The sequence below is a fragment of the Aquarana catesbeiana genome, linkage group LG10, assembly GCF_042186555.1.
Source record: "Aquarana catesbeiana isolate 2022-GZ linkage group LG10, ASM4218655v1, whole genome shotgun sequence".
NCBI classification, from domain to species: Eukaryota; Metazoa; Chordata; class Amphibia; order Anura; family Ranidae; genus Aquarana; species Aquarana catesbeiana.
Window position 1 is genome coordinate 208,874,762 of NC_133333.1, and position 27,565 is coordinate 208,902,326.

Below are 27,565 nucleotides of genomic sequence, written 5' to 3' on the forward strand. Positions count from 1 at the left end.
GATCAGTGACAGTGTCACTAGGCAGAACAGGGAGCTGCTTGTTTACATTAGCATCTCCCCGTTCTTCCTCACCGTGAGACGATCGTGGGTATGCCTGCGGACATCGGGTCCGCGGGACCCGCCATCACGGTCACAGAGTTCCTGGCGCGCACACGTACGCAAGCCTCCTCTTAAAGGGCAACGTACAGGTACGTTAATCTGCCTGTACGTGCCCTTCTGGCGGTCGGGAAGCGGTTAAGGACCCTCGGGTGCAAGCCATCTAGTCCCGGTGACTTATTAATGTTACGTTTTTTAAAGTCTATTTCTAATTCTGTCCTCTGTTAGCCATGAGGGTGCTTCCTGTGACATGTCATGAGGATAAACATTGCAGTTTTGGTTACTGAAGCCCCCCGATTCGCTCATGAAGACTGAGGAGAAGAATAAATTCAATACCTTTGCCATCTCTCCATCCTTAGTAACCAGACTCCCTTCATCATTCTTTATGGGACCAATATAATCTGACCTCCGTTTATTTCTTGGGATTTTTTTTTACTCTCCTCCGCTATGTGCCTTTCGTGTTCTATCTTAGCCGCCCTGATTGCACCCTTGCATTTCTTGTTGCATTCTTTATAGAGTTGGAATGCTGATGATGATCCCTCAGCCTTGTATTTTTTGAAGGCCTTCTCCTTTGCTTTTATATGCATTTTTACATTGGAGTTAAACCACCCATGTTTTTTTTTTTAGCTCTTTTAAATTTATTTCCCATTGGGATGCACTGGCTAATGCCCTTATTTTAATATGCTCTTAAAGCATACTCATTTTTCCTTTTCTGTTCTTTGTTCCTAAGATTTTATCCCAATTATTATCTTCTAGCAAAGATTGTAGTGTAGTTTAGTTTAGTTGGCTCTTTTAAAATTCAGTGTCTTTTCATTCCCCCTATGTTTCCTATTACATAGTTACATAGTTACATAGTAGGTGATGTTGAAAAAAGACACAAGTCCATCAAGTCCAACCTATGTGTGTAATTATGTGTCAGTATTACATTATATATCCCTGTATGTTGCGGTCATTCAGGTGCTTATCTAATAGTTTCTTGAAGCTATCAATGCTCCCCGCTGAGACCACCGACTGTGGAAGGGAATTCCACATCCTTGCCGCTCTTACAGTAAAGAACCCTCTACGTAGTTTAAGGTTAAACCTCTTTTCTTCTAATTTTAATGAGTGGCCACGAGTCTTGTTAAACTCTCTTCTGCGAAAAAGTTTTATCCCTATTGTGGGGTCACCAGTACGGTATTTATATATTGAAATCATATCCCCTCTCAAGCGTCTCTTCTCCAGAGAGAATAAGTTCAGTGCTCGCAACCTTTCCTCATAACTAAGATCCTCCAGACCCTTTATTAGCTTTGTTGCCCTTCTTTGTACTCGCTCCATTTCCAGTACATCCTTCCTGAGGACTGGTGCCCAGAACTGGACGGCATACTCCAGGTGCGGCCGGACCAGAGTCTTGTAGAGTGGGAGAATTATCGTTTTATCTCTGGAGTTGATCCCCTTTTTAATGCATGCCAATATTCTGTTTGCTTTGTTAGCATCAGCTTGGCATTGCATGCCATTGCTGAGCCTATCATTTTCACTTTTCCATCCTAGATCCCCCCCAGAGGTTCTCCCCCCCAGAGGTTCTCCCCCCCAGTGTATAGATTGCATTCATATTTTTGCCACCCAAATGCATTATATTACATTTTTCTACATTGAACCTCATTTGCCATGTAGTTGCCCACCCCATTAATTTGTTCAGGTCTTTTTGCAAAGTTTCCACATCCTGTGGAGAAGTTATTGCCCTGCTTAGCTTAGTATCTTCTGCAAATACAGAGATTGAACTGTTTACCCCATCCTCCAGATCGTTTATGAACAAATTAAATAGGATTGGTCCCAGCACAGAACCCTGGGGAACCCCACTACCAACCCCTGACCATTCTGAGTACTCCCCATTTATCACCACCCTCTGAATTCGCCCTTGTAGCCAGTTTTCAATCCATGTACTCACCCTATTGTCCTTGCCAACGGACCTTATTTTGTACAGTAAACGTTTATGGGGAACTGTGTCAAATGCTTTTGCAAAATCCAGATACACCACGTCTACGGGCCTTCCTTTATCTAGATGGCAACTCACCTCCTCATAGAAGGTTAATAGATTTACACTAAAACGAATTGACCTGTGATCGCTGTTTCCTATAGTGCCTCATATTTCCACATCCGTGATCAGGTCTGTATTGTTGGTAATTGGTAGGTCTACTAACGCTTTGTTTCTAGTTGGTGCATTTACCATCTGACCCATGAAATTGTCCTGCAAAACATTTAGGAACTGGCAAGCCTTGAATTATTGCATGGTTCCTTCCACCAAGTCTATGTCTGGATAATTATAATCCTCCATTATAATGACACTTCCCATTCTTGCCGCTAATCCAAATTGTGATAGGAGGTCCGCCTCCACCTCCTCCCTCTGGTTAGGGGGCCTATAGCATACTCCCAGTATTACTTCCCCTTAGTTTCCTCCCTTTGTAGCTTTACCCATAAGGATAGCACCTCCACCCTTGCTCCCTTACTGATGTCATCTCTTACATTCACTTGTACATAATTTTTGATATATACAGGCATATCCCTGCCCCTTTTTTACCCTCTCTATCCCTGCGATATAGGGAATACCCTTGAATGGTTGCCAGCCAATCATGAGAGCTATCGAACCAAGTTCCGTAAATTCCTACAAAATCTAAATCCTCCTCGTACAACAGTATCTCTAGTTCTCTCATCTTGTCCGCCAGACTCCTGGTATTGGTGAACATGCAACGCAGTTTAGACCAGTCGCATACTATCTCCGTATTGGGTGCTCTGGGGTTGCAAATAAGACTTACTATACTTACCTCGGATTTAAGTTCTTTAGTCAACCTACCACTAATGCCCCCATTAATATCCTCTGGAGAATATGTTCAGCACTGACTATCTCTACCTCTGGACCCCCCCCCCTCCCCCGTCAACTAGTTTAAAAGCCCCTCTAACTTTTCGGCCATCTTCACTCCCAGCAGATCTGCACCTTACCCATTTTAGGTATAGTCCATCCCTTCTATAGAGCTGGTAACCGACTGAGAAGTCGCCCCAGTTCTCCAGGAACCCAAACCCCTCCTTTCTACACCAGCCCCTCAGCCACTTGTTTACTTCCCTAAGCTCCCTCTGGGTTTCTGGTGTTGCTCGAGGTACCGGTAGTATTTCTGAGGTCCTTTTCCTCAATTTAGCTCCTAAGTCCCTAAAATCGTTTTTTAGGACACTCCATTTTCCTCTGACTTTGCCATTGGTGCCAACATGCACCATGACAGCCGGGTCCTCCCCAGCCCCTCCCAGTAATCTGTCCACCAGATCTGTGATGACCCTAATGGACCCTAATATACCCTAATAGATTATAAGCTCTTCCACTGCTGTATCCTACTTTATACCCCAATAGACTGTACACTCTTCCACCTTCTGTAGCCACCATTATACTTTAATAGATTGTAAGCTCTTCTTGTTTCTTTATTCTCTTTTTTACCCTAAGGGCTAGTTTACATTTGCTTCAAAATGTGGCATTGGACATGCTTATTTAAAGCACCCTGAATGCCAATCAAAGCACCTGTCACTAAATAAAATGGTTCGCTTACAGTCCCGTTACCACTGCTGTGGTTGCTTTGCTTCAAAAATCATACCCCATGTTGCTTTCTCAATAGAAGTCTATGACAAAGCTTGCTTACAGCACCTGAAGCTTTTGAGAGGCTTTTATTCAGCGTTGGCTTTGCTTTGTTTTGGAGGTATTGTAGGTATGAGATATCCCAGGATGCACTTGGAAACCAACAAGCGAACCGGAAAAACGTCATCAGCAATCACTTCCAGTTCATGTGTATCTATTCTGGGAGTGTCTGGTGCTGACGTTACATGTGGTGTGCAGCCTGGAGCAGCAGGAAGGTGAGTGGGGTCCGACCTGGAGCAGAGCAACTAGCAGACAGTACAGGTGGTGTGTGACATGGAAACGCTATAGCAGAATGTGAGCAGGACTGGACAGATGGGAGGATCAGCAGAGCTAGGGGACTGGAGCAGGAGAAACTAAAAGATGTCACACATGGTGAGCATTGCGGGAGCAATTCAGCAGGAGGTGAGCGGGAACCAGAGAGAGCGGAGGATCAACAAACCAGAGGATCAGCAGAGCTGGGGGTTACTACTGAGTGGGGGATCAGCAATGCTGGGATACTACTGCACAACGGATCTGCTGAACGAGGGAACTAATAAGCTGGAGATGTGCTGAACAGGGGTACTAATGAGCTGGGGATCTGCTGAGTGGAGGCACTACTGAGCCAGGGTTCTGCTGGGCCCCTTTAAAACAAATAGAAAATCAACACACACAGGACATTCGCCAAGCTTCATTAAAGCTTCAAAAAAGAATCACCGAAGCATCACAGAGCATCAAAAAAGCATGTTGAAGCGATAGGCTTTTTAATGTGTGTTACAGTTGAAGCAAGTGCGGATGAGCCCTAATAGAGTGTAAGCTCTTCTCCCTTATTTATCCTACCCTATATCCCAATAGATTGTAAGCTCTTTCACCTTCTGTATCCTCCTTTATACTCCAATAGGTTGTAAGCTGTTCCATGACCTTGATTTTCCCTGATACCCTAATAGACTGTAAGCTCTTATATCTACTATATCCTCCCTTTTACAATCGACAGTTTCCAGGTGTGTACTATGTGTGGTCCCCCGTGTTTTGTAGTAGAGTAACTCATCGAGCCATCGATCAATAGACCCCCAATAAGAGTGAATAGTAATTATTGTTACCATGCTGTCTGTATCTCACAAGGATCACACAGTTCCTGGAGAAGCCCAAGCCCGGGGTGACGTCCTCCAGACTGGCTAGCGTTGTCTTCTACTGTTTCCGGAGGCAGACCTTGTCCACACTTGAGACCTTCCTGAACGACTACCCGAGCACTGAGGACCGGGTGCTCGGCAGATACATGGTGATTAAAATTACTGTTGGTAGCTGGAATCTCACTGTGCTTTAGAAACGACAATCCTAGCAGAAGTTTGTCTGATGTCCACACAGGAATGGCTTATCAACATCTCCAAAGTTCCGGTGTTCGGGATGAAGCTGCCCACAGGATTCCAGCTGATTGGACAAGTGGTGAGCAAATGTTTATCAAAGTGTAAGCGTGTCCGAAAGGGAAGTTTTTCCATTTTAGGAGGAGTCTGGAGGGCTTAATGGCCCACTGGTTTTCTGCCATAAAATACCCAGTGCCCCTCATAATGGGCATATTATCTGTGCAGAGCCAGGAGCACAGCAGAAGGGTGGTGGGAACTCCTTATAATGGGCACAACAGGTGTGCAGAACTTGGAACTCAGCACAGGGATCTCACCAATGGAGTCCCAGAGAATTAGAAGAAACTAGCAATTGGTGAAACTCTAAACTATCCATTCTGGGTAGATTGATCCTTTAACAGAGATGATCCCTGTGTAACAGTTGTAGGATGTTCTCACATTTGTGCCAATCTACCGAAATGTTATGCCCCGTACACACGAGCGGAATTTCCATCAAAAAAAGTGTGATGGGAGCTTTTGGTCGGATATTCCGACCGTGTGTATGCTCCATCCAACTTTTTCTGTCTGAATTTCCACCAGCAAAAGATTGAGAGCTGGTTCTCTATTTTTCCTATGTAAAAAGTACTTGGCGGAAATTCCGTTAGTCTGTATGCAATTCCGACGCGCAAAAAAACACGAATGCTCGGGAGCAATGAACTTCATTTTCTCGGCTCGTCATAGTGTTGTACGTCACCGCGTTCTTGACGGTCGAAAGTTCAGAGAACTTTTGTGTGACTGTGTGTATGCTAGCCAAGCTTGAGCGGAATTCCGTCGGAAAAACCATCCAAAATTTTTCCGACAGAAATTCTGCTCGTGTGTACGGGGCATTAGAGATTGTAAGACAGATTAAAACTTGTATGGCCAGCTTATAGCTGAACCCAAAAATTGTTTGTCTGTCATGTGAGGACCAACCTGATTTGACAAATTAAATGGATTGCACCTCTAGGCCTGCACACTATGTGGTTATTGATGAATCCAAAGTAAATTGTACAATCGGATTTTAACATGTTCAGTTTAAAGCTGGCCTCATACACCACCATCAGATTGTACAATCATTGGATTTACTAACCACTATGAAGTACAAGGGTCCCTCTGATTGGATATAGTTGAATGAGTTGTTGAGGTAGGCCCTCACACTACAAAGTGGTTGGTAAGTCTGAAGGAAAGAGATTGTACAATCAGATTGTGAGGTGTGTGGCTAGATTGTGTTGTACACAGTGAGTTTGGTAACAGTTTTGGGGGGGGGGGGGGGTGATATTCTGAAATACTGGGTCTTGGTTGCCATTACTGTATTATAACATCTCTGTGCAGGGATTGCCAGATTATACCAAGTGGTTGGCTCATTACTCCACAATGAAAAGTGAACCCCGAGTGAAATCGATTACTTGCCGTTCGTACGCCAGGTAAGAATTGTTAACCTCACTGACATCTTCCCATAATCCCCAGCCAAGCAGGGAAAGACTGAGAGAGGGGGAGTCGATTAAGGTCTATTTTACAATGCATTCAATCTAACATATTGCGAGCCCCAGGAGCTGGAGAGGGAGGTGTTTAGGCGGCTTAGGCTAAGTGTAGGAGAATACCTGGAGGACCTCATCCTCTTTAGGCAGATATAATGTTGGACATATATGCCATCTATATATTTAGCATGGCTGGAGTTTAAAGTTTTTCTCGGGATTCTTTCTTCCTCTGCAGAATCGGGATAATTGGAAACCCTTCAGACGGTTACTATGGAAAAACCATCTCCATGACTATTTCCAACTTCTGGGCAGAGGTCACCATCGCAGAAAGCAAGAAGCTGGTAAGGACGTTTTAAATAAATATTCAGTAATAAGACGTTATTGGGAGGGGACACCGATCTTTGTAGTTATCTAAAATACTTCTGGAAGATGCAAGAAGAAATCCGACACATTTCACACGGGATCTGTGTCCCCTTCTTCAGGACCGATTAAGATTATTGATTGTGAATGTTATATGAGGTGGAATAAAATTCAGTAACATGAAGTAAATGTGTATAATATTACATATTGTGATACAATATAAAATAATCCATATTCAAAGTTATTATAATAATAAATTATAAATATTTTTATTTGCTTATATTTTGCCTTCCCTGGTCATCAACATGCTAGTACAACTTTTGAAATAAAACCTTTTGGTTTTCAATACTTACCTTACTGTACACCCAATGGGATCCTCACTGGATCTCTGTGCATCTCTATGTGATACAGGTATTTCATGGCTGGTAGGAGGGGTCAGCCTCGGTACTCCTCTTAAGAGCCCTCAGCAGTAAAACAAGTAGTGGGCTGGCTCTTGGGAGGTGTTATGCAAAGATCAGAATACCTTGATGGGTGGATGTCAGTTTGGAGGAGTAGGCATTCCTAAGCAAACTGAGGAGACTGCCCTAGGTAACCCCCACATGTGACGCTGAGCCTCCATCACTGAAAGAATCAAAATTCAGTGAATGAAGGGGGTGAGCAAGGGACAGTCAGGCTAGGTTGGGCAGGGCAGGGCTAGATGGTTCCCCATAGCAAGTGGCCTGCTATGGGGGCAGACACAGAAGAGGAGGAACCAAGATCACCTGCGGGGGACCCCAGAAGAGGCGGTTCAGGGCTGCTCTTTGCAATACAAATTATAAACCTGTTTTTTTATTTTATGTAAAAAAAAAAAAAAATAGACTTTAGAATCACTTTAACCATATCCTGATTTTTTTTAACTTTTAATCTCTTCTCGCCCGCCAGCTGTCAAATGACGGCTGGGCAGCGCAGCTCTTGTTCTGGGTGGACATCATATGATGGCCGCCCAAAAGGACCGATCTCCTGCGCCCCCGGGTGCTCGCAGCGGCCGCGCCGTGTTGCTAGGACGCGGCTCTTTAACCATGTGTCCAATCACAGCCGGTCACATGTAAACACGGAGATCAGCGCTCCTCGCCTCACACTGACAGAGTGTGAGGAGAGGAGAGCCGATCAGTGGCATCTACTCCAGAGGACATCTAGGGATGTAATCAGGGCACTGATCATCAGTGCCCTGATTACAATTAAGTGCCACCAGTGCCAGAACTGTGTGCCCACCACTATCAGCAATCAGTGCCAATCTGTGCCCACAATTGCCAGCAATCAGTGCCCACAAACAGCAATCAGTGGCCATTAGTGATGCCAGTCAGTGCTGGCTATCAGTGCTGCCCATCAATGCCCATCACTGCTGCCCATCAATGCTCATCACTGCTGCTCATCAATACCACCCATCTGTGCCGCCTATCTGTGCCCACCAGTGCCACCTATCAGTGCCCATAAGTGCGGCATATTCGTTTCTCCTCATCAGTGCAGCCTATCAATGCCTGTCAGTGCTGCCTCATCAGCACCCATCAGTGAAGGAGAAAAATTGCTTATTTAGAAAATTTACTGACAAAAACTAAAACTTTTTGTTTTCAATTTTTTTTTTTTTAATTCTTTTTATTTTTAGGAAAACAAAAAAACCCCAGGAGTGATTAAATACCACCAAAAGAAAGCTCTATTTGTGTAAAGAAAATGATAACAATTTCACATGGTTACAGTGTTGCATGACCGCGCAATTGTCATTCAAAGTGTGACAGCGCTGAAAGCTGAAAAATGGCCTGGGCAGGAAGGGGGTGTAAGTGCCCTGTATTGAGGTTGTTAAAGTGGTTGTAAACCTCAGACATGAACTATGAACAAAGCATATCTCTCTATAGTGTGTACTTGCACCTGTTAAAGTGTCACTTTTGTCTGCTGCTTCTTTCCTCTGCTATCGGCATGAATCACTTCTGACAAGTTTTCCTGACACCAAGAGAAAAAGGTGACAGGGGAGGGACCTCCAGCTGATTGACAGCCACAGCTCTGTTCCTGTGAGCTGATTGGAAGGGGGAGGGGTGTCCTTTCCTTCCAATCAGCTGTCAGAGCTCTCCTCACTAAGCTCTGCAGAGTGTAACTTCATCTCGCTGCCCCCTTTTTTCTGAACTCTCAGACAAGCTTTATAATTCAGCAGTTTGAACAGATAGTGCCTTGAAAAAGTATTCATACCCCTTGAAATTTTCCATATTTTGTTATGTTACAACCAAAAACGTAAATGTATTTTATTGGGATTTTATGTAATAGACCAACACAAAGTGGGACATAGTTACATAGTAGGTGAGGTTGAAAAAAAGATCATCAAGTCCAAGTTTACAAATAAATATGTGAAAAGTGTGGCATGCATTTGTATTCAGCCCCCTTTACTCTGATACCCCTAACTAAAATCTAGTGGAGCCAGTTGCCTTCAGAAGTCACCTAATTAGTAAATAGAGTCCACCTGTGTGTAATTTAATCTCAGTATAAATACAGTTTTTCTGTGAAGCCCTCAGAGGTTTGTTCGAGAACCTTAGTGAACAAACAGCATCATGAAGGCCAGTGAACACATCAGATAGGTCAGGGATAAAGTTGTGGAGAAGTTTAAAGCAGGGTTAGGTTATAAAAAAAATATCCCAAGCTTTGAACATCTCACGGAGCACTGTTCAATCCATCATCTGAAAATGGAAAGAGTATGGCACAACTGCAAAACTACCAAGACATGGCAGTCCACCTAAACTGACAGGCTGGGCAAAGAGAGCATTGATCAGAGAAGCAGCCAAGAGGACCATGGTAACTCTGGAGGAGCTGCAGAGATCCACAGCTCAGGTGGGAGAATCTGTCCACAGGACAACTATTAGTTGTGTTCAACACAAATCTGGCCTTTATGGAAGAGTGGCAAGAAGAAAGACATTGTTGAAAGAAAGTCATAAGAAGTCCTGTTTGCAGTTTGCGAGAAGCTATGTGGAGGACACAGCAAACATGTGGAAGAGGTGCTCTGGTCAGATAAGACCAAAATTGAACTTTTTGGCCTAAAAGCAAAATGCTATGTGTGGCGGAAAACTAACACTTCACATCACCCTGAATACACCATCCCCACCATGGAAACATGGTGGTGGCAGCATCATGTTGTGGGGATGCTTTTCTTCTGCAGGGACAGGGAAGCTGGTCAGAGTTGATGAGAAGATGGATGGAGCCAAATTCAGGGCAATCTTAGAAGAAAACCTGGTAGAGTCTGCAAAAGACCTGAGATTGGGGCAATGTATAAATTCTGGACTTTGAATGGATGTAGAGAAGAGAAGGCCTCAGATAAACAGGTACAACTTATGTAGGAGGATTTGTTTCATCTCTGTGAATCGACCTGAGTCCAGTCCTGTTACTGGGTACATGTAAGAGTCTACAACCACTTTAAGTTTTTAATTAGTTATTTTTAAATGTTGCATGACAAGTCAGCTTTAATCATTACTTTATCTGAAATATATTATATTATCACATGTCTTAATGCAGCATATTTATGATTTTAGTATTGTAGTTTGTGTATTTTTACACACAGATCTTTAAAACATAGTTTATTTTCCTGGATCAGGTTTTGGTTCCTCACCCGCTAAATGACCCAACAGAGTTTGGAAGTTTGCTGGACCTGTTTTACATAAGCCGGAAAGAAGGGTGAGGATTACTTTGCCATAAAGGGAATAGATAAGGTTTTTACTTTTTTGTTTTTTTGTTTTGTTAATTTGTTTCCTTTTTTTAATACTTTTTTCAGTACTAAAAGTAATTACTGTAAAGGCCTCTTTCACACGGATGATCCGTATGTCCGTTTTTCATCCATCCGTTTTCGGATGAAAAACGGACATACAGTCATCCCTATGGAGCGTCGGATGTCAGCGGTGACATGTCCGCTGACATCCGACCCCGCTCCGATCCGAAAAGTGTAACGGAGGAAAAACCTACTTTTCCCTCCGTTTTCGGATCGGATCGGATGACGACGGACACTACGGACCGTCATCATCCGATCCCCCCATAGGGGAGAGCGGCGCTCTGACAGGTCCGTCGCTGCACAGCGTGCAGCGATGCACCTGTCATCTTCCTGCTCAGCGGGGATCGGCGGAGCGATCCCCGCTGAGCCAGCGTGTGTTCACGGGGCGGATCATGACTGATCTGCCCCGTGTGAAAGAGGCCAAAGTGTTTGCATTCAATTTCATTAAGATAAATTTTCCGTCACCTTTTTATGCCCTTACAGCCAGTAGATGGTGGGCTTCAGTAGCTTTTTACAAGCTCAAAAAACTGCTAGTGATGTAAAATAGACCAGAAGTACAGAGAGATCAGATTACACGCACAGCTGAATGAATCAGAAGAGGGACACACAACTCCTCTCTCTTTCTCCTGTCTGATGTAGATATACAAAGGCTGCTAACAAACCAGCAGAAACCCCAATATGCTTTGCATGTTGAGCGTAATGTAGGATATCTCGTTTAATTAGTAAAAACAAAGAAATAGAAAACTATATAAATTCTAGTATATATATTTGGAAACTTCAGAAGAAAAGTGAGTAAAATGGACTATAATCTGTTCCCTCCAATAAAGAGACCCTGTCATATGAGGAAAATGTGAGCAAAGCATGTGCCTATAAAGAAGAAACTGCATAATTTACCCATCCTACTGCTTGCATGGGTGAACGGCAATCTTAGCCTGGGATCTGGTCTGCCGATGTCCGCTGGGAAACCAATACCTCTGGGGTGCATCACAGCACTAGGTGCTGATCTCCATGTCATAACTGTATGCTGCAGTGATGTGTAGCAAGCAATGAGACCTGTGGGGGCACCAAGGGGACCAACACTCCTGGAAATGTCAGTTTTCTAGCAGACTTTGAGGGACTGTTCTTCCACAACAGAGGAGGCCCAGGCATCAGGAAAGGCAAATATGCAGCTGCTTTTTACAGGTACAAGTTTTATTCATGTGACAGGGTCTCTTTAACCACTTGTCTATTAATGGCAGTTGGTAGATTGGGATTTTAAAAATGTTATAACAGATGATGGGCTTTCAGGTGGAAGTGATTTGGGTGGCTGTAAAGCCAACTGATCACTCCCAGGCCCCCCTTTCCTTTCCCCTGTAGACTGCTCTCACCATGAATCCTGGATACTTATAAAAACTGCTATACTAAGGCTTATTATATTATCAATTTCATAAATATAATCCGCCATAGTTTAACAGTTTCCATAACCTTAAAGTGGATGTAAACCCGAATTTTTTTTTTTTATATCATACTGTAGAGTATACGATTTCCTATCATTTGAGCCCAGTCTTGCCACACAGAGTTAATCCATCTCTGAGCAATTCTATTTTATTGTTCAGTGAGATAAATCTTGACAAACTGAGAAAAACGTTGTCAAATCCTCCCCCTTGCTGTGAGTGACAGGTGATTTACATATCTCGTGCACTGGCCTAAGACACAGGCATTATTTTTTAATTCCCACCCCCACTCCTTTCTTCAGCAGCTCTGCAAGGATTGGCTGTTCCACACCTCAGCATGATTTGGCATGCTGAAGTCATGTGGTTACTTTCCTGTCTTTTCACTGGATGTTAGAGATCATAGCAGAAGTTCAGTGTAAGAAATACACAGGAGAAAATGCATATTGACAAGGTGAGTATAGAGGTGGGCGGGGAGTCTACTGACATCACGACTCCACCCACCGAGCTCCAGACAACAGACCCACCCACAGATCTGCAGTTTTTCGGCTCTCATAACAGACAGAGGGGAGACATTTGACAGGTAAAGATACATGCAGGAGGCATGTATATCCTTATAGATAACCCCTATGGCAGTAGTTTAGAAAGGATGACATTAGATTTACATCCACTTTAAGTATCGCTGATTGCCATGAATTTAGTTAAGTTTCATTTATTTATAAACATGAATTTTTTAATATGTTCCCATTGAGGTAGGAATTTATATTTTTGCAACCATTTGTTTTGTAATCCTAAAGAAGGGGGCGAGTGGTTGTTAAGCCACTCTAACCTGTATACACCATCAGCACTGCCCCCTATTGTAGTATCCCCCCCTGTGTGTGATTTATAAAAATAAATGCTGCAAATACCTCATTTCCCTGCCGAGATTGCGATCACATGACCAGCCAGCTTTCTCCTTTTCTCCTCTGAAAGATAAAGCGGCGTGGCTGATATTCCTCTGCTGATTTCAGTCTAGAGGGGAGGAGGAGAGGAGGAGAGAGCTGACTGGTCATGTGATCGCATTCTCGGCTCTTAAATGAGGTATTTACAGCATTTATATTTCTAAATCATTCACAGAGGGGACACTGCAATAGGAGGCAGTGCTGATGGTGTATACAGGTTAGTGTTATGAGAGCAGCAGGAGGGGGGAGGGGTGGCTCACACAGACAGAGAGGGATTTGGGGTCTTATTTACCACAGATCCATCCAAAAGTACCTGTTACATGCCTATTGCTGTCACAAGGAAGTTTACATTCCTTGTGACAGCAATACTGTAATAAAAAAAAAAAAATTAAAGCAACAATGAAATAAAAAAGTAAATAATTAAAAAAAAAATGTAAACACCCTGTCCCCCTGTGCTTGCGTGCAAAGGCGAGCATATGCGTCGGTCCTGCATGCACACAAACAGCGATCGCCCCACACATGTGAGGTATCACCGCAAACATCAGATCATGGGCAGTAATTCTAGCACTAGTCCTCCTGTGTAAATCTAAAGTGGTGACCTGTAAGGGCTTTTAAAGTGTCACCTATGGATAATAATATTTAAAGCATGGCATGTTTCGTATTTATTTACTCAATGCAACATCATCTTTTATATTTTACAAAAAAAAAATGGGTTTTGTATTTTTTTGCATTAAAATTTAAAAAAGCATATCCCCCCCCCCCCCCCCCCAAAAAAAAAGTTGTGTTTGAGAAACCAGTGGGTCCTGAGACTCCCCGGCCACATCCTGATTGGCCGGGAAGAGAAGCAGAAAGACAATAGTGAATATTAATTTGCTATTGTCACACAACTGGGTGGTCTCCCACCCTTTTTTGAAGCCAATTAGAGCCTCAGGCTCTATTCATGTGCTTCAAAAAAAAAAAAACCCTGTTGAAATCCATGCTTTCGATGCCCTGCTTGTAAATTAGGGGACGGCGCATGGATTAGGGGCGCGGTGACCGCCACTGCTAAGTCAAATCCACCTTCTCCATTGAAAATGTTTTTAAAAAAAACAGACAGGTGTTCTAATCCTCACTTACTCTATTCAAAACTGGAAAAAAAGTTCTGCTTTTTTAGATGCAAATTATAGCAACCCCCAAAAGGAGTAAACTGATTTCCTGTTCCCACACCTTCCCTCAGGTACCTGGGAGGTCTGAGGCTGCTGCAGGCCACGTGCAAAAAGTTTTACCAGTACTGTTCGGAGAAGGGGTAAGTACAGGGAATGTTTCCAGTTGTTGGCATTTTAGGGGTGAACAGGGTTTGGACTTTTTATTTCTTCAATATTTTGGCAAAAATTGAATGATTGTATTGAAATTGTGGAACTGTATTGGAATCAATGGGGCAAAATGAGAGGAATTCTCTGCACCTTTGGGACAAGTTGTCATTTAAGGCATGGCAGTGCTAATCACTGGAATGGGGGAAGAGGTGAATATCAGACCAGGTGGGCTGCGCTTGGGACTGGAGACCTTATCACCAGACCAATCTTTCCATCAACAATCCTACCATAAGATTATATATGTGGATGTGATGTTGGCAGCCCCAGCAGGCTCAGAGCTGTCACTTAAGTAGCCCTCTAGTATTCCCCTTCACTCCTTTAATAAAAGGTTGTGTACAGTGGGGAGGAGCTGGGCCAGCTCAGACAGTAATTGGACACTGCTAGAAGAAGGGAAGGCTATGATGTACAAGGAGGGAGAGTACTGTACTAGTGAATGGACTCTTCCTCGAGTAGTCACATATTCTAGCTAGTTCAGAGGCACATTGTAAGTAAATAAAATATTGTTTATTAAAAATAAAAACACTGCAAGTAAGCATTTAAAATACTTTGATTTTTTTCTGTGCTTTTACCTGTCATTTTTAAGTTGGTGACAGGGTCTCTTTAAAGGTACAATGAGTTTTAAATGGCTGCTGAGGGTTGTGGAAGCTCCTTTTAACCAATTCTTGACCTGATTTTGTGCCATTATTTATTGTTTAACCACTTAAAGATCAGCCGCCGCAGTTGTACTGGGCCAGGTTGGCTCTCCTGGGTGAACCGTCGTCATTGTATGTCGGCCGCTTTAACACCTCTAGGGGGCGCAATGCCAGAGCCGGTGCACGTGGCAGGTGGCCGCGATGTCCGCTGAACACCCTGCGATCGCTCCTGAGAGAGACAGAACGGGGATCTGTCAATGTAAACGGACAGATCTCCGTTCTGTCAGGGGAGGAGGGACAGATCTGCTGTTCCTAGTGATTAGGAACGGCGATCTCTCTCCTCCTCCAGTCAGTCCCATCCCCCCCACAGTTAGAAACACCTCCCTAGGACACACTTAACCCTTGATCACCCCCTAGTGTTAATCCCTTCCCTGCCAGTGATATTTATACATAAATATGGCTATTTTTAGCTCTGATCGCTGTATAAATGTCAGTGGTCCCAAAAAAAGTGTCATAAGTGTCCGATCTGTCGCAGTCCTGTTAAAAATCGCTAAACACCGCCATTACTAGTAAAAAAAAAAAAATAATAATAAAAATGCCATAAATCCATCCCCTATTTTGTGCATGCTATAACTTTTGCACAAAAAAATCAATATATGCTCATTGTGATTTTTTTAAATTTTTTTTTTAACAAAAATATGTAGAAGAATACATATCGGCCTAAACTGATTAAGAAATTTAGTTTTTTTACTTTTTTTGGGGGGGGGGAGGGGATATTTTTATTATAGAAAAAAGTAAAAAATATTGTTTGTTTTTTTTTCAAAATTGTCAGTATTTTTTTGTTTATAGCGCAAAAAATTACCTGCAGAGGTGATCAAATACCACCAAACAAAAGCTCTATTTGTAGAAAAAAAAGGACATAAATTTTGTTTGGGTACAGCATCGCATGACTGCGCAATAAAGCGACGCAGTGCTGTATCGCAAAAAATGGCCTGGTCATTAGAGGGACAAATCCTTCCGGTCCTTAAGTGGTTAAAGTAGAATTCAAACACTTAAGCTGGCCATACATGGTTAGAAAATCATTCGAAAAAACTGTCGCATTTGATAAAGATCTGTCGAACGTGCATGCAATAACGCCATCATTGTATCTGAATTGTTACCCCAATTGTCGACATATTATCGGTCATATTATCGGTCATTAACAACATAAAAGGTACATTTTTCATTGATCGGTGGAACTTATGTAAAGATTTTTTGACCTTTGTGACCCCTCCCACTTGCCAATTGTATTTAAAAAAATAGATCTTTCTTTTTACTGCTTGTACTTCCTGGGTTATGTTTTAACATGCACAAGCTCTGTAGGTTTTTTTTTCAAACTGATTCTGATCGATTTAATACTGACATTCTGAAAATCGAAAAGATGAAGGTTTGTTTTTTGCCAAAAAACTTTGCACTTCGAGAATCGAAATGACCTCACTAACATTTTGAAAGTCGAACGATCAAGTGTATCAAACGCTTTCTCAAACAATTTTATAACCATGTATGGCCATTCTTAAAGAGACAGCACACGGATAATGAGCAAAAGCACAGACAAATACAAAAAATACTAAATGGAATAAACTAAACTGCTCTATATAATACACACAAACACACGTAACCACTTTACCAGTACGGTGACCAAATCTGGTGTTATTTTACCATTGGAGACATTTGTAATTACAGATGTGTCTCTGTGATTGCACCGTGTGGCTTGTTTTCACCTGATTAGTGGTTGGTACCCTCTGATTGATGACGTCTTTATGATCTCTCCCCAGAATTGCTCTTTCCAAACAGAATTTTACCCTGAAGTACAATGTGAATATTCCACGGCAAGTGGTGAGTCGTGTCTTGGAATCACTCGCTGTGCTGGAAGGGGGGTAAGGGGGAGTCTGGTGACCATACACAGAGCAATTTTACAACATACAATTGTATTAAATAGATCTATTGTCTGATCGGAAATATAATCCAAAGATTGAAAGGTCATTCGATGTGCCATATACTTAACAATCATATTGAAATATCTACTTTCCTACATCCAGATTTTCCATCCAGGCTGATCAGAATCACATTGGTTGGTTTTGCTCGAAATAGATCGATGACACAGTATGTGTAATTTCGATAATTTATTGATCTGATCTTGTTACTGGATTTTGTGAGGAATCATTCAATCAGATTGTGTGTAGGGCCACCATTAAGTGTTTTTCACTGCTGGTTAGTTCTTGGCTCGTTTTTCACCCACCTTTTTGTGTCTTCCAGCTCCTCCTGTTACATAAAATTATATATAAATCCGGCACAGCTGGTATACAGCGCCAGCAGCTAAGCACAGGGAGGGTGGGAGCCCCTCATCATGGGCACAGCAGGTGTACAGCCCCAGGATCTCAGCACAGGGATGGGGGGAGCCCCTTATAATGGGCACAGCAGGTATGTAGACCTAGGAGCTCAGCACAGGGATGGGGGGAGCCCCTTATAATGGGCACAGCAGGTATGTAGACCTAGGAGCTCAGCACAGGGATGGGGGGAGCCCCTTATAATGGGCACAGCAGGTATGTAGACCTAGGAGCTCAGCACAGGGATGGGGGGAACCCCTTATAATGGGCACAGCAGGTATGCAGACCTAGGAGCTCAGTGCAGGAATGGGGGGGAACCCCTCATTATGGGCACAGCATGTGTACAGACCCGGGAACTCAGCACAGGGTTGGGGGGAACCCCTTGTAATGGGCACAGCAAGTATGCAGACCTCACCATGTCTGAGTAATCTCTGGAGCCGTGGATGTCAGTAAGCAGTTCCACACCTATGATCACGATACATTGCTACGTTCTTGCTGCAGCTCCTGAGGAACACATCTCTTACTAGAGACCCTCTGAAGCTTTAATTGCCATGTAGGATCCATAGGCCTGTGACATGCCTCCCTTCTACCCAGTTTATTATATTGTGTTACTTTTATAACTACTGCTCAATTGGGGATTAATATTATTTTTAACAATATGGACCAGTCACTTGATGACACTTATCTGCTACATCCGCCGTATCATGGATACTTACCTATCTTGTTACCTACCCTGTTGCCAACTCCTGTGTGATGTTTGCATTAATGTATGCCTAAGCTCCTGAAGAAGTGTGTGTATATACGCCTAACATGGAGAGCTGGGCCACTGCACAACATTTTCAACTCACACCAAGCCTGATAGGATATTTATTGTTACCTCAACAAGAACACCGTCATAATCATTCAGGATTATACTCCTTGGTGCATGGGTTGTGTGCTGTATTAGAATCTAGGCAATCTCTGCTTTTGCAAAGTTTTTTTTAACTAGTGTTTGTCTGGTTGTTTCCTTTTTTAATCAATATGTAATACAAATTATTTTTATCTATAACATTGTGTATCTCAGTGCCTATAAAGTCCAGTACCAATTTCTCCATTATTATCTCCAGTTAAAGGGACGTGGCTCATACAGTATCTCACAAAAGTGAGTACACCCCTCACATTTTTGTAAATATTTTATTATACCTTTTCACGTGACAACACTGAAGAAATGACACTTTGCTACAATGTAAAGTAGTGAGTGTACAGCTTGTATAACAATAACAGTGTAAATTTGCTGTCCCCTCAAAATAACTCAACACACAGCCATGAATGTCTAAACCACTGGCGACAAAAGTGTGTACACCCCTAAGTGAAAATGTCCAAATTGGGCCCAATTAGCCATTTTCTCTCCCCAATGTCATGTGACTTGTTTGTGTTACAAGGTCTCGGGTGTGAATGGGGAGCAGGTGTGTTAAATTTGGTGTTATCGCTCTCACTCTCTCATACTGGTCACTGGAAGTTCATCATGTCACCTCATGGCAAAGAACTCTCTGAGGATCTGAAAAAAAGAATTGTTGCTCTACGTAAAGATGGCCTAGGCTATAAGAAGATTGCCAAGACCCTGAAACTGAGCTGCAGCGCGGTGGCCAAGACCATACAGCAGTTTAACAGGACAGGTTTCACTCAGAACAGGCCTTGCCATGGTCGACCAAAGAAGTTGAGTGCACATGCTCAGCGTCATATCCAGAGGTTGTCTTTGGGAAATAGACGTATGAGTGCTGCCAGCATTGCTGCAGAGGTTGAAGGGGTGGGGGGTCAGCCTGTCAGTGCTCAGACCATACGCCGCACACTGCATCAAATCAGTCTGCATGGCTGTCATCCCAGAAGGAAGCCTCTTCTAAAGATGATGCACAAGAAAGGCTGCAAACAGTTTGCTGAAGACAAGCAGACCACAGGACATGGATTACTGGAACTATGTCCTGTGGTCTTATGAGACCAAGATAAACTTATTTGGATCAGATGGTGTCAAGTGTGTGTGGCGGCAACCAGGTGAGGAGTACAAAGACAAGTATGTCTTGCCTACAGTCAAGCATGGTGGTGAGAGTGTCATGGTCTGGGGCTGCATGAGTGCTGCCGGCACTGGGGAGCTACAGTTCATTGAGGGAACCATGAATGCCAACATGTACTGTGACATACTGAAGCAAAGCATGATCCCCTCCCTTCAGAGACTGGGCCACAGGGCAGTATTCCAACATGATAACGACCCCAAACACACCTCCAAGACGACCACTGCCTTGCTAAAGAAGCTGAGGGTAAAGGTGATGGACTGACCAAGCATGTCTCCAGACCTAAACCCTATTGAGCATCTGTGGGGCATCCTCAAACTGAAGGTGGGAACCTTCCAGTGGCAACCTGTGAAGCTCTGGTGAACTCCATGCCCAAGAGGGTTAAGGCAGTGCTGGAAAATAATGGTGGCCACACAAAATATTGACACTTCGGGCCCAATTTGGACATTTTCACTTAGGGGTGTACTCACTTTTGTTGCCAGTGGTTTAGAGATTAATGGCTGTGTTGAGTTATTTTGGGACAGAAAATGTTCACAGTTATACAAGCTGTACACTCACTACTTTACATTGTAGCAAAGTGTCATTTCTTCAGTGTTGTCACATGAAAAGATAGAATAAAATGTTTACAAAAATGTGAGGGGTGTACTCACTTTTGTGAGATACTGTATATAGACCACTTCGGTATCCACAGCGCCACTTTGTGGTGATACTTTCAAAATATTATTTTCAGGTATGCAGACGCAGCAGCTCAGCACAGGAATGGTGGGAGCCCCTCATTATAGGCACAGTAGGTGTACAGACTCAGGAGCTCAGCACAGGAATGGTGGGAGCCCCTCATTATAGGCACAGTAGGTGTACAGACTCAGGAGCTCAGCACAGGAATGGTGGGAGCCCCTCATTATGGGCACAGTAGGTGTACAGACTCAGGAGCTCAGCACATGGATGGGGGGGGCCCTCATAATGGGCACAGCAAGTGTACAGTCCCAAGAACAGAGATCTCATCAACAGGAATCATTACATTGTAATGCCTCAAAAACAAAGCAAAAAAAATGCTTTATTCCATCGGGCGAGTATTTTTTTTTTTTTTTTCACAGGTAAAACAAATTGTTTACATGTGTTTAATTCCTCAGGGCAGGTTTGATGATGGTGACAATAGACCATGCCTCTATGACGTGTATTGGAACAGCAATCTTGTAGTCTCCATTGGAAGCCCATATGACAGGGTGACGACACAGGAGCTGGATACCAGGGTCAGAGCGTTGTCACCCTGTCACAGGGAGTGCCTCAATAAGAACATTTATGGGATTATCGGGGATTATTTTAACGAAAGTTGCAGATGGATTGAAAATGACTTTTTGAAACAAAGCTTCCACGAGATTTTAGTAATCGGGTTTATAAATCCGCAGCAGACGGATGACAATATTGTGTTCCTTTTCTTTACAGTTCTGTATCCTCTTCTCTGTCTTGTTTTATTACAATATATGGCATACAGCATGCAGTACTGACATCATTTCTTCTTCTCTTCTCTGCAGGGTTTGGCTGGGAGCAGGTGAGTCTATTTTTGGTTGAGTTTTGTTGTACAAAGATAGAAGGCTTGGCTCATGTGGGGCAATAGGAGTTTATTGTGCTCTGCTCCTGCATGAGCTTTCATATCTGCCTGCCTACTGTTCAGACACATGTGTTGTAAGGGCTCATTTACATTTGTGGTGCCTTCTGAAGAGGGCATTTGACTGATTGCATACAAATTTAAACTGTTAAGGTATGACCTCATATTACATGGTTTTGGTATATCTGAAGGAAAAAAATCTACAGAAAATTGTTAGTGTGTATCCAGCTTTAGCAAGGCCTAAGCATGCTTTGCATATGAGCAGCTGTTAATTGGTTGTATTAAGCTTTTTTTAATTCTTCAACCGCATGTTATAGATGGTTCTTTAAAATGACCTGTCACTTATATTTTAGATGACAGCAAAATGTAACCTCGCTATTGCAATCTGTGCAGAAATGTCACCGTTCATGGTCTGCAGTCCTTCTATTGCCTCGGCCTTTCCCCTTCCTCACAATATCACAGCACTGTCAGCCAGTCAGACAACCTAATCAGTGCACTGCTGCTCCTTTGTTGTCCAATCACAGAAAAAGGTGGGTCTGTGACCAGGCTGTCCTGCTTACCTGCAGTGTAGTTTGCAGGGAGGACCATTGTGATGGGAGTCACATTGGGCGGGGGGCCCGTGGAACCCAGAATCCCTTGGGGAGTTTGGGAAACCCTTGTTTCAGCTCCCCATGCACCTCCTATGTCTAAGTCACCCTGTGTCTCTAATACAGGGTGCCCCAGTCTGATCTGTACTAATCGGACTCACTGTACAACCACACTGGAATGTTGTGTGTATGTATGTATGTGTATGTGTGTGTATATATATATATAGATATATATATATATATATATCTATAGATATATATATATATATATATCTATAGATATATATATATATATATATATATATAATAGTCTATTACTATGGCGTGCTCTGTGTTGGGTTGTTTGGGGTGTAACTGTATCCCATTGTTCTATTGTGTCTGTCTGCCTTGTGAGCAACCTATTATGGGATGTATATGTCTATGTAGATTAGCATGCGAGAGGGGAGAAGGGAGAAATCCCCCAACAGCTCTCCCTGCTGATTGGACAATCTACTGATGAGAAGTTTGAATAGCTCTTTGTGCCTGTGTTCAAATAAACAGTTCCATGTTGCTGTTTTGTAACTGAGCTTGTCTCGCCTGGTTCTTACAATATACGGGCTGTAATATCTGAATAAGGTGGAGTAGAATTAAATAAAAGCAAAATGGAATATAATCTAATACTAGGTTGAACGATTGTTCTTTGATTCAGGCACCTGTTCAGGTGAGAGGACAATATATCCTTTTTCCTGATGCTTTATGTCTCTGTATGTACGGTATTGTCACCATACAGCAGTCACCTAATTTTTGTAAGACCCACTTTATAATCCAAAAAAAATGTTTTAGAAGTTGTAAAAATCACAGTATAAAAAGACTAGAAAAGAATAGAATTAATTTATGTTAGATATATTTTGTGATACGCATGCAATTGAATTGTGTTTGTTTATATGTAAAAAATTGTTGAAAAATAAAATATAGAATTTAAAAAAAAAGACTATATCTTACAGAAAGTTGTGAGGTTTTAGCAATAAAATGTGCAATATAAATGATAAAATTCCTTTGATAATTAAACCCTATTTTATCAATTTTATTAATATTAAATAATTGTGCTAAATACACCTACACTTTTAGATGGATTTTCTGTTTGTCCGTCTAGCACATATTTGTTTTTGTTCCACTATTATTGTTTTTACAACATTTATTATGGATGGTCACAACAGGGCACAGCAAATACACACATTTTAGGTTTATTTACTCATTTATATGGTAATGGTGAGAAGTTTCAGTTTGACACGTTTTTCTGACACTTGTTTAATTAATCAATTGGTTGCTAATTAGGGTGTCAATTGATAACCTTCACCTCATGTAATTATCTATGTACTTGTGGGAATATATACCTGTCTGTAGACAACAATTTTTTGAGCTATGAGTAAGCACCCGACCTTGGTGTGAAACATGTAGGCTGATACCTGTAGTTCACCTTTTGTATCTGGCACTTGAATAAAGAAATTGCATAGGAGTGTGGCTGTCCAGCCTTCTTTTGTTCTATGGTGTGCTCTGTGTTGGGTCGTTTGGGGTGTGGCTGTATCCCATTGTTCTATTGTGTCTGTCTGCCTTGTGAGCAACCTATTATGGGATCTATATGTCTATCTAGATTAGCATGCGAGAGGGGAGCAGGGAGAGTTCCCCCAACAGCTCTACTTGCTAATTGAACAGTCTACCGATGAGAAGTCTGAATATCTCTGTGTGCCCGTTTTGAAATAAGCTGTTCCATGTTGCAGTTTTGTAACTGAGCTTGTCTTGCCTGGTTCTTACAATATATGAGCTGTAATATCTGATGTTCAGACTGGAGGAAACGGTATATGACGAAAGCACTCAAGTGGATTGTGGGACGTTTTGTTACAATCATGACCTGGCTGTGTGTTGTATTCTATAGGTGAGCCCAGGACCTGACTATGTTGCCTAGCAGGGGTGCTTGGATCACAGCGTTGGCTGAGCAGGCTTACAATCAGTTCCCATGTATGTATTTCATCCATGTATTCAGATATCTGGATATAATGCACCATCTGTGAGAGCGGTGTGCTGTGGATTGAACTGCTTTTGCTCCATACATTACCAATAAAATAGAAAGACACAGCAGAATCCATTCTATCATTTACCTCCGTGCATTCTGTGCCTCTCCGGCCATAATAGACTTTCTCTTTATCATTTTGTTTTCTAGAAATGATAATGAATTTCCTCCTCCAGCATCTCGCTACCCTCGTCCTTCATCCTCCCCATTTTCTTCCCGCTGAACAATATCTGCATTTTAATAACATCAGAAAACCTTGTATTCTTTTTCCATCCAGTTGAGTCCCGTTTGCGTCGTTTTATGGGTGAATTAGGCGACGTTCGTGATGCACCTACTCCATTCCGCCAAGGCGTCGGCATGGGCAGCGTTTTGCAAATTGCTATTTATTATCCGGCGTGTCGCCTTTGTGGGGAATGTGATCAGCCCGAGGGTTCCCGAGCCCTCCGCTCCGCACACAAATCATTTGCCGACCGCCTGCAAATGCTGCTAAAGCATTCATGAGCTGCTCCTCTTTGCCGGGCATTTAAATTTAATTGCGCTCTTTATTAGGTCATTTCCGGGACTGATTGGAAACGCTTATTGAAAACGCTTCGACTGCTCATGTCGTATGTGTAGCACAAGGTTGCTCTTTAACCCTATGACGGCTGGATTTTACTCTACCATCTAATGTACGTTGTTTTTATTTCCAGCGCCATCGTGTCAGCGACGCTAAAATGTCTGATGAAGTTCTACAATTTGACGGATGATGTAAGTCTGTAATGTTTCATTGTGGTAATGATGTTATCCTGATTTTATTAAAGTTGACTTTTTAGATTATGCAACTGCAAAGAAGTGGCATTAAAATATACCAGGGATCTCCAAACTATGTCCCCCCGGGCCACATCTGCCCCGCTAGGAAATTTTATCCAGCCTGCAGCTAGTGTCATTGGGGTATCCTCAGACTTGCACAGACTAAGTATTCAGATCAGTTGGTCTCTGCTTTTAATGGGGACCCTGATGTAAGGGGGGCTCTGATGGGGATCCTGACATGGGGGGGAGCTCTGATGGGGACCCTGACATGGGGGGGGCTCTGATGGGGACCCTGACATGGGGGGGCTCTGAAGGGGACCCTGACATGGGGGGGCTCTGAAGGGGACCCTGACATGGGGGGGCTCTGATGGGGACCCTGACATGGGGGGAGGGCTCTGTTGGGGACCCTGACATGTGGGGGCTCTGATGGGGACCCTGACATAGGGGGGGCTCTGATGGGGACCATGACATGGGGGGGGCTCTGATGGGGACCCTGACATGGGGGGGCTCTGATGGGGACCCTGGCATGGGGGGTGGGGGGCTCTGATGGGGACTTTGACATGGGAGGGGGCTCTGATGAAGACCTTGATAAAAGAAGGGCTCTGATGGAGACCCTGATGTGGGGGGGGGGGGCTCTAATGGGGACCCTGATTTAAGGAGGGACCCTGATATAAGGGGGGACTCTGATGGCGATCCTGATGTAAGGGGAGCTCTGATGGGGACCCTGATATAAGAGGGGCCCTGATGTAAGGGGGGGGCTCTGATGAGGATGCCGATGTAAGAGGGAGGGAGGCTCTGATCAGAACCCTGATATTAGGGGGGGATTCTGATATGTAAGAGGGGGTTTGATGTGAAGGGAGGACTTGTGATGGGGGCTTCACTCTAATTCATTCCTTAGGGTGTATTCAATTACTTATAAAACTGATTTTCTTTTTTGGCCCCTGAATATTCGTAAAATACATTTAGGATGCTTGCCCCTGCTTCCCTCCATGCCCTTTCCTCATCCTACACTGGGGCGGTGCACTTTCAAAACGGGAAAAAGTCCTGCAAGCAGCATCTTTGGGGCAGTGCGGGAGAGGTGTATACACCGCTCCCACACCGCCCTTGCCCATTGAAATGAATGGGCAGCACTGCCTAAGCGCCTGCAAAGCGTTTCGGCAGCGCCGTTACATGGGCACTATTAACCCTTTCCTTGGTCGCTAGCAGGGGTTAAAAGCGCCCCGCTAACGTCCGAAAAGCTCTTTACCGCTAACAGTGGCACCGCCCCAGTGTGAGAGGGGTCTAAGACATCTTTTCACACTGAAGGCGTTTTACAGGCGTTTTAGCGCTAAAAATAGCACCTGCAAACTGCCTCCCATGCCTCCCCAGTGTGAAAGCCCGAGTGCTTTCACACTGGTGCAGTGCGCTTGATAAGGAGTCTTTTCTTTAGGCATCGTTTCATTCTGAAAACCATAAGGGGGGAATGCTCCTTGTCCCCTGCAGGTGAACTTTGTTAGCTTATCACTTGCAGGGCTTTCTACCAAGGGCAGTTTTTCGAAGTTTATTGCATGGTGTGTGATGCATGTTGTGCTACTGAACATTGTGAATTATTTGCCTGAGGGGTAATGTTTTCCATTGCTTTGTTTTCTGCATATACTTATGGCTGCATTTCCACCTACCATAAACAACAGAATTAAAAAAAAAAAAAAAAGTTTGGAGCCTCCTGGTGTACAGAAATGTTTTTGCATGTATATATATATATATCTTTTCTGTCTTTTCCGGGGAAAGGGGGGGAGTTCAGTCTCACATTCAGGACACCCCAAACCATGCATCAAACAGGATAGTCTCATCTGCAACCTCATGTTGTGCTGGGTGCACTATTGTGGCTTGTGGTGGGCTGTGTTGCTAAAGAGAGCTAAAGGTTATCTAACAGCACGGCAGTAGCTGCCTGCTTTGCAGCTGGCTTTGTCTGATTGAAACTTCAGACTGAGCCATTTGATAGGGGGAGGAGTCATTGCGATGACAGAGCTCTGTAAAGCAAAAGCTTGTTCACTACAAACCATTCCTGCTTGCTGGAAACAAGCATACAATTTGTTATTTGGCATGATTTTATATTTACGTGACTAAAGAAAAAAAAATGTTTTCCTTTTTTTTTCTTATTCATGATCATTGTTATAAATGCATTTAACGCTTTAGTGTTATAGAATACATTGGCTGCAGCTGGGGGGGAGAGAAGGAGGTTTACACACACACACACACATCTGCTACAGTAGCTGGGAATATGCGTAATGCAGACTGTGGGCTGTCAGGCAAAAAGCAATAAACTCTCGGCACATTCACCCCTCCCCACCCCTGCCGACCCCCCCCCCCCCCCCCCCCCCCGCCGCCATGTATCCCAGGCTTTGCTGTCCCTCCTGTAGACCTGGGACCAGCATGGCGGGTGCCTCACGGTAGTGGGAAGGGAGACCAGAAAACATTTGCTGATCTTTCCTACCTAGTAAGAACCTGGAAACAACACACATTACATCACTTCCAGCTCTGATTTGTGCTTCATTAGCTTCAATGGAGGTAATAGAGGACAGGTAAGGCATCAGAGTTCTTTTTATTAAAGAGAACCTGTCACAACAAAACAGTATCACATAGGAGGCTTAAGGTGCACTTAAATCATTCCACCCCCCCCCCCAAAAAAAAATATTTGAGCCCCCCCACCCACGTAAGAACATAGACATGCCTTACACATTACATATTGCCGCACACGCCGAGTGGGGTCAATCATTCTAGGCCCATTATATATGGTTAACTCTAAAATGATGACCTGTAGGGGCTTTTAAAGCTTGCCTATGGAAAATTGAGTCTACCGAAATTTTGTCACCGTGGATACGTTTGGTATCTATGTACTTTGTGCATGGATACATGTTTGGTATCTATGTACTCAGTGCAATCCATCTTTTTATATTTTACCAAAAATTGGGTAATATCTTATGTTTGTGTGCCCCAACATTAACTTAAGTTTTTTTTTTTTTTTTTTACCAAAATTTATGCCTTAACATGGAAATGTAATTTCAAAATTCATTT

General features: G+C 43.3%; 1 protein-coding gene across 2 annotated transcripts in view; it reads left to right on the plus strand.

Moving 5' to 3' along the window:
* LOC141111166 (uncharacterized) overlaps positions 1-27,565 on the plus strand; it is a 169,961-nt gene that overhangs the window by 130,444 nt on the left and 11,952 nt on the right. For both annotated transcript variants that reach the window (XM_073603210.1, XM_073603208.1), the window contains 9 exons: positions 4,847-5,003; positions 5,090-5,167; positions 6,433-6,524; positions 6,814-6,919; positions 10,546-10,625; positions 14,304-14,372; positions 16,886-16,946; positions 21,015-21,031; positions 24,412-24,469. In XM_073603210.1, coding sequence (XP_073459311.1) covers positions 4,847-5,003; positions 5,090-5,167; positions 6,433-6,524; positions 6,814-6,919; positions 10,546-10,625; positions 14,304-14,372; positions 16,886-16,946; positions 21,015-21,031; positions 24,412-24,469 — 718 coding nt within the window. The remainder of the gene's footprint in view (positions 1-4,846; positions 5,004-5,089; positions 5,168-6,432; positions 6,525-6,813; positions 6,920-10,545; positions 10,626-14,303; positions 14,373-16,885; positions 16,947-21,014; positions 21,032-24,411; positions 24,470-27,565) is intronic.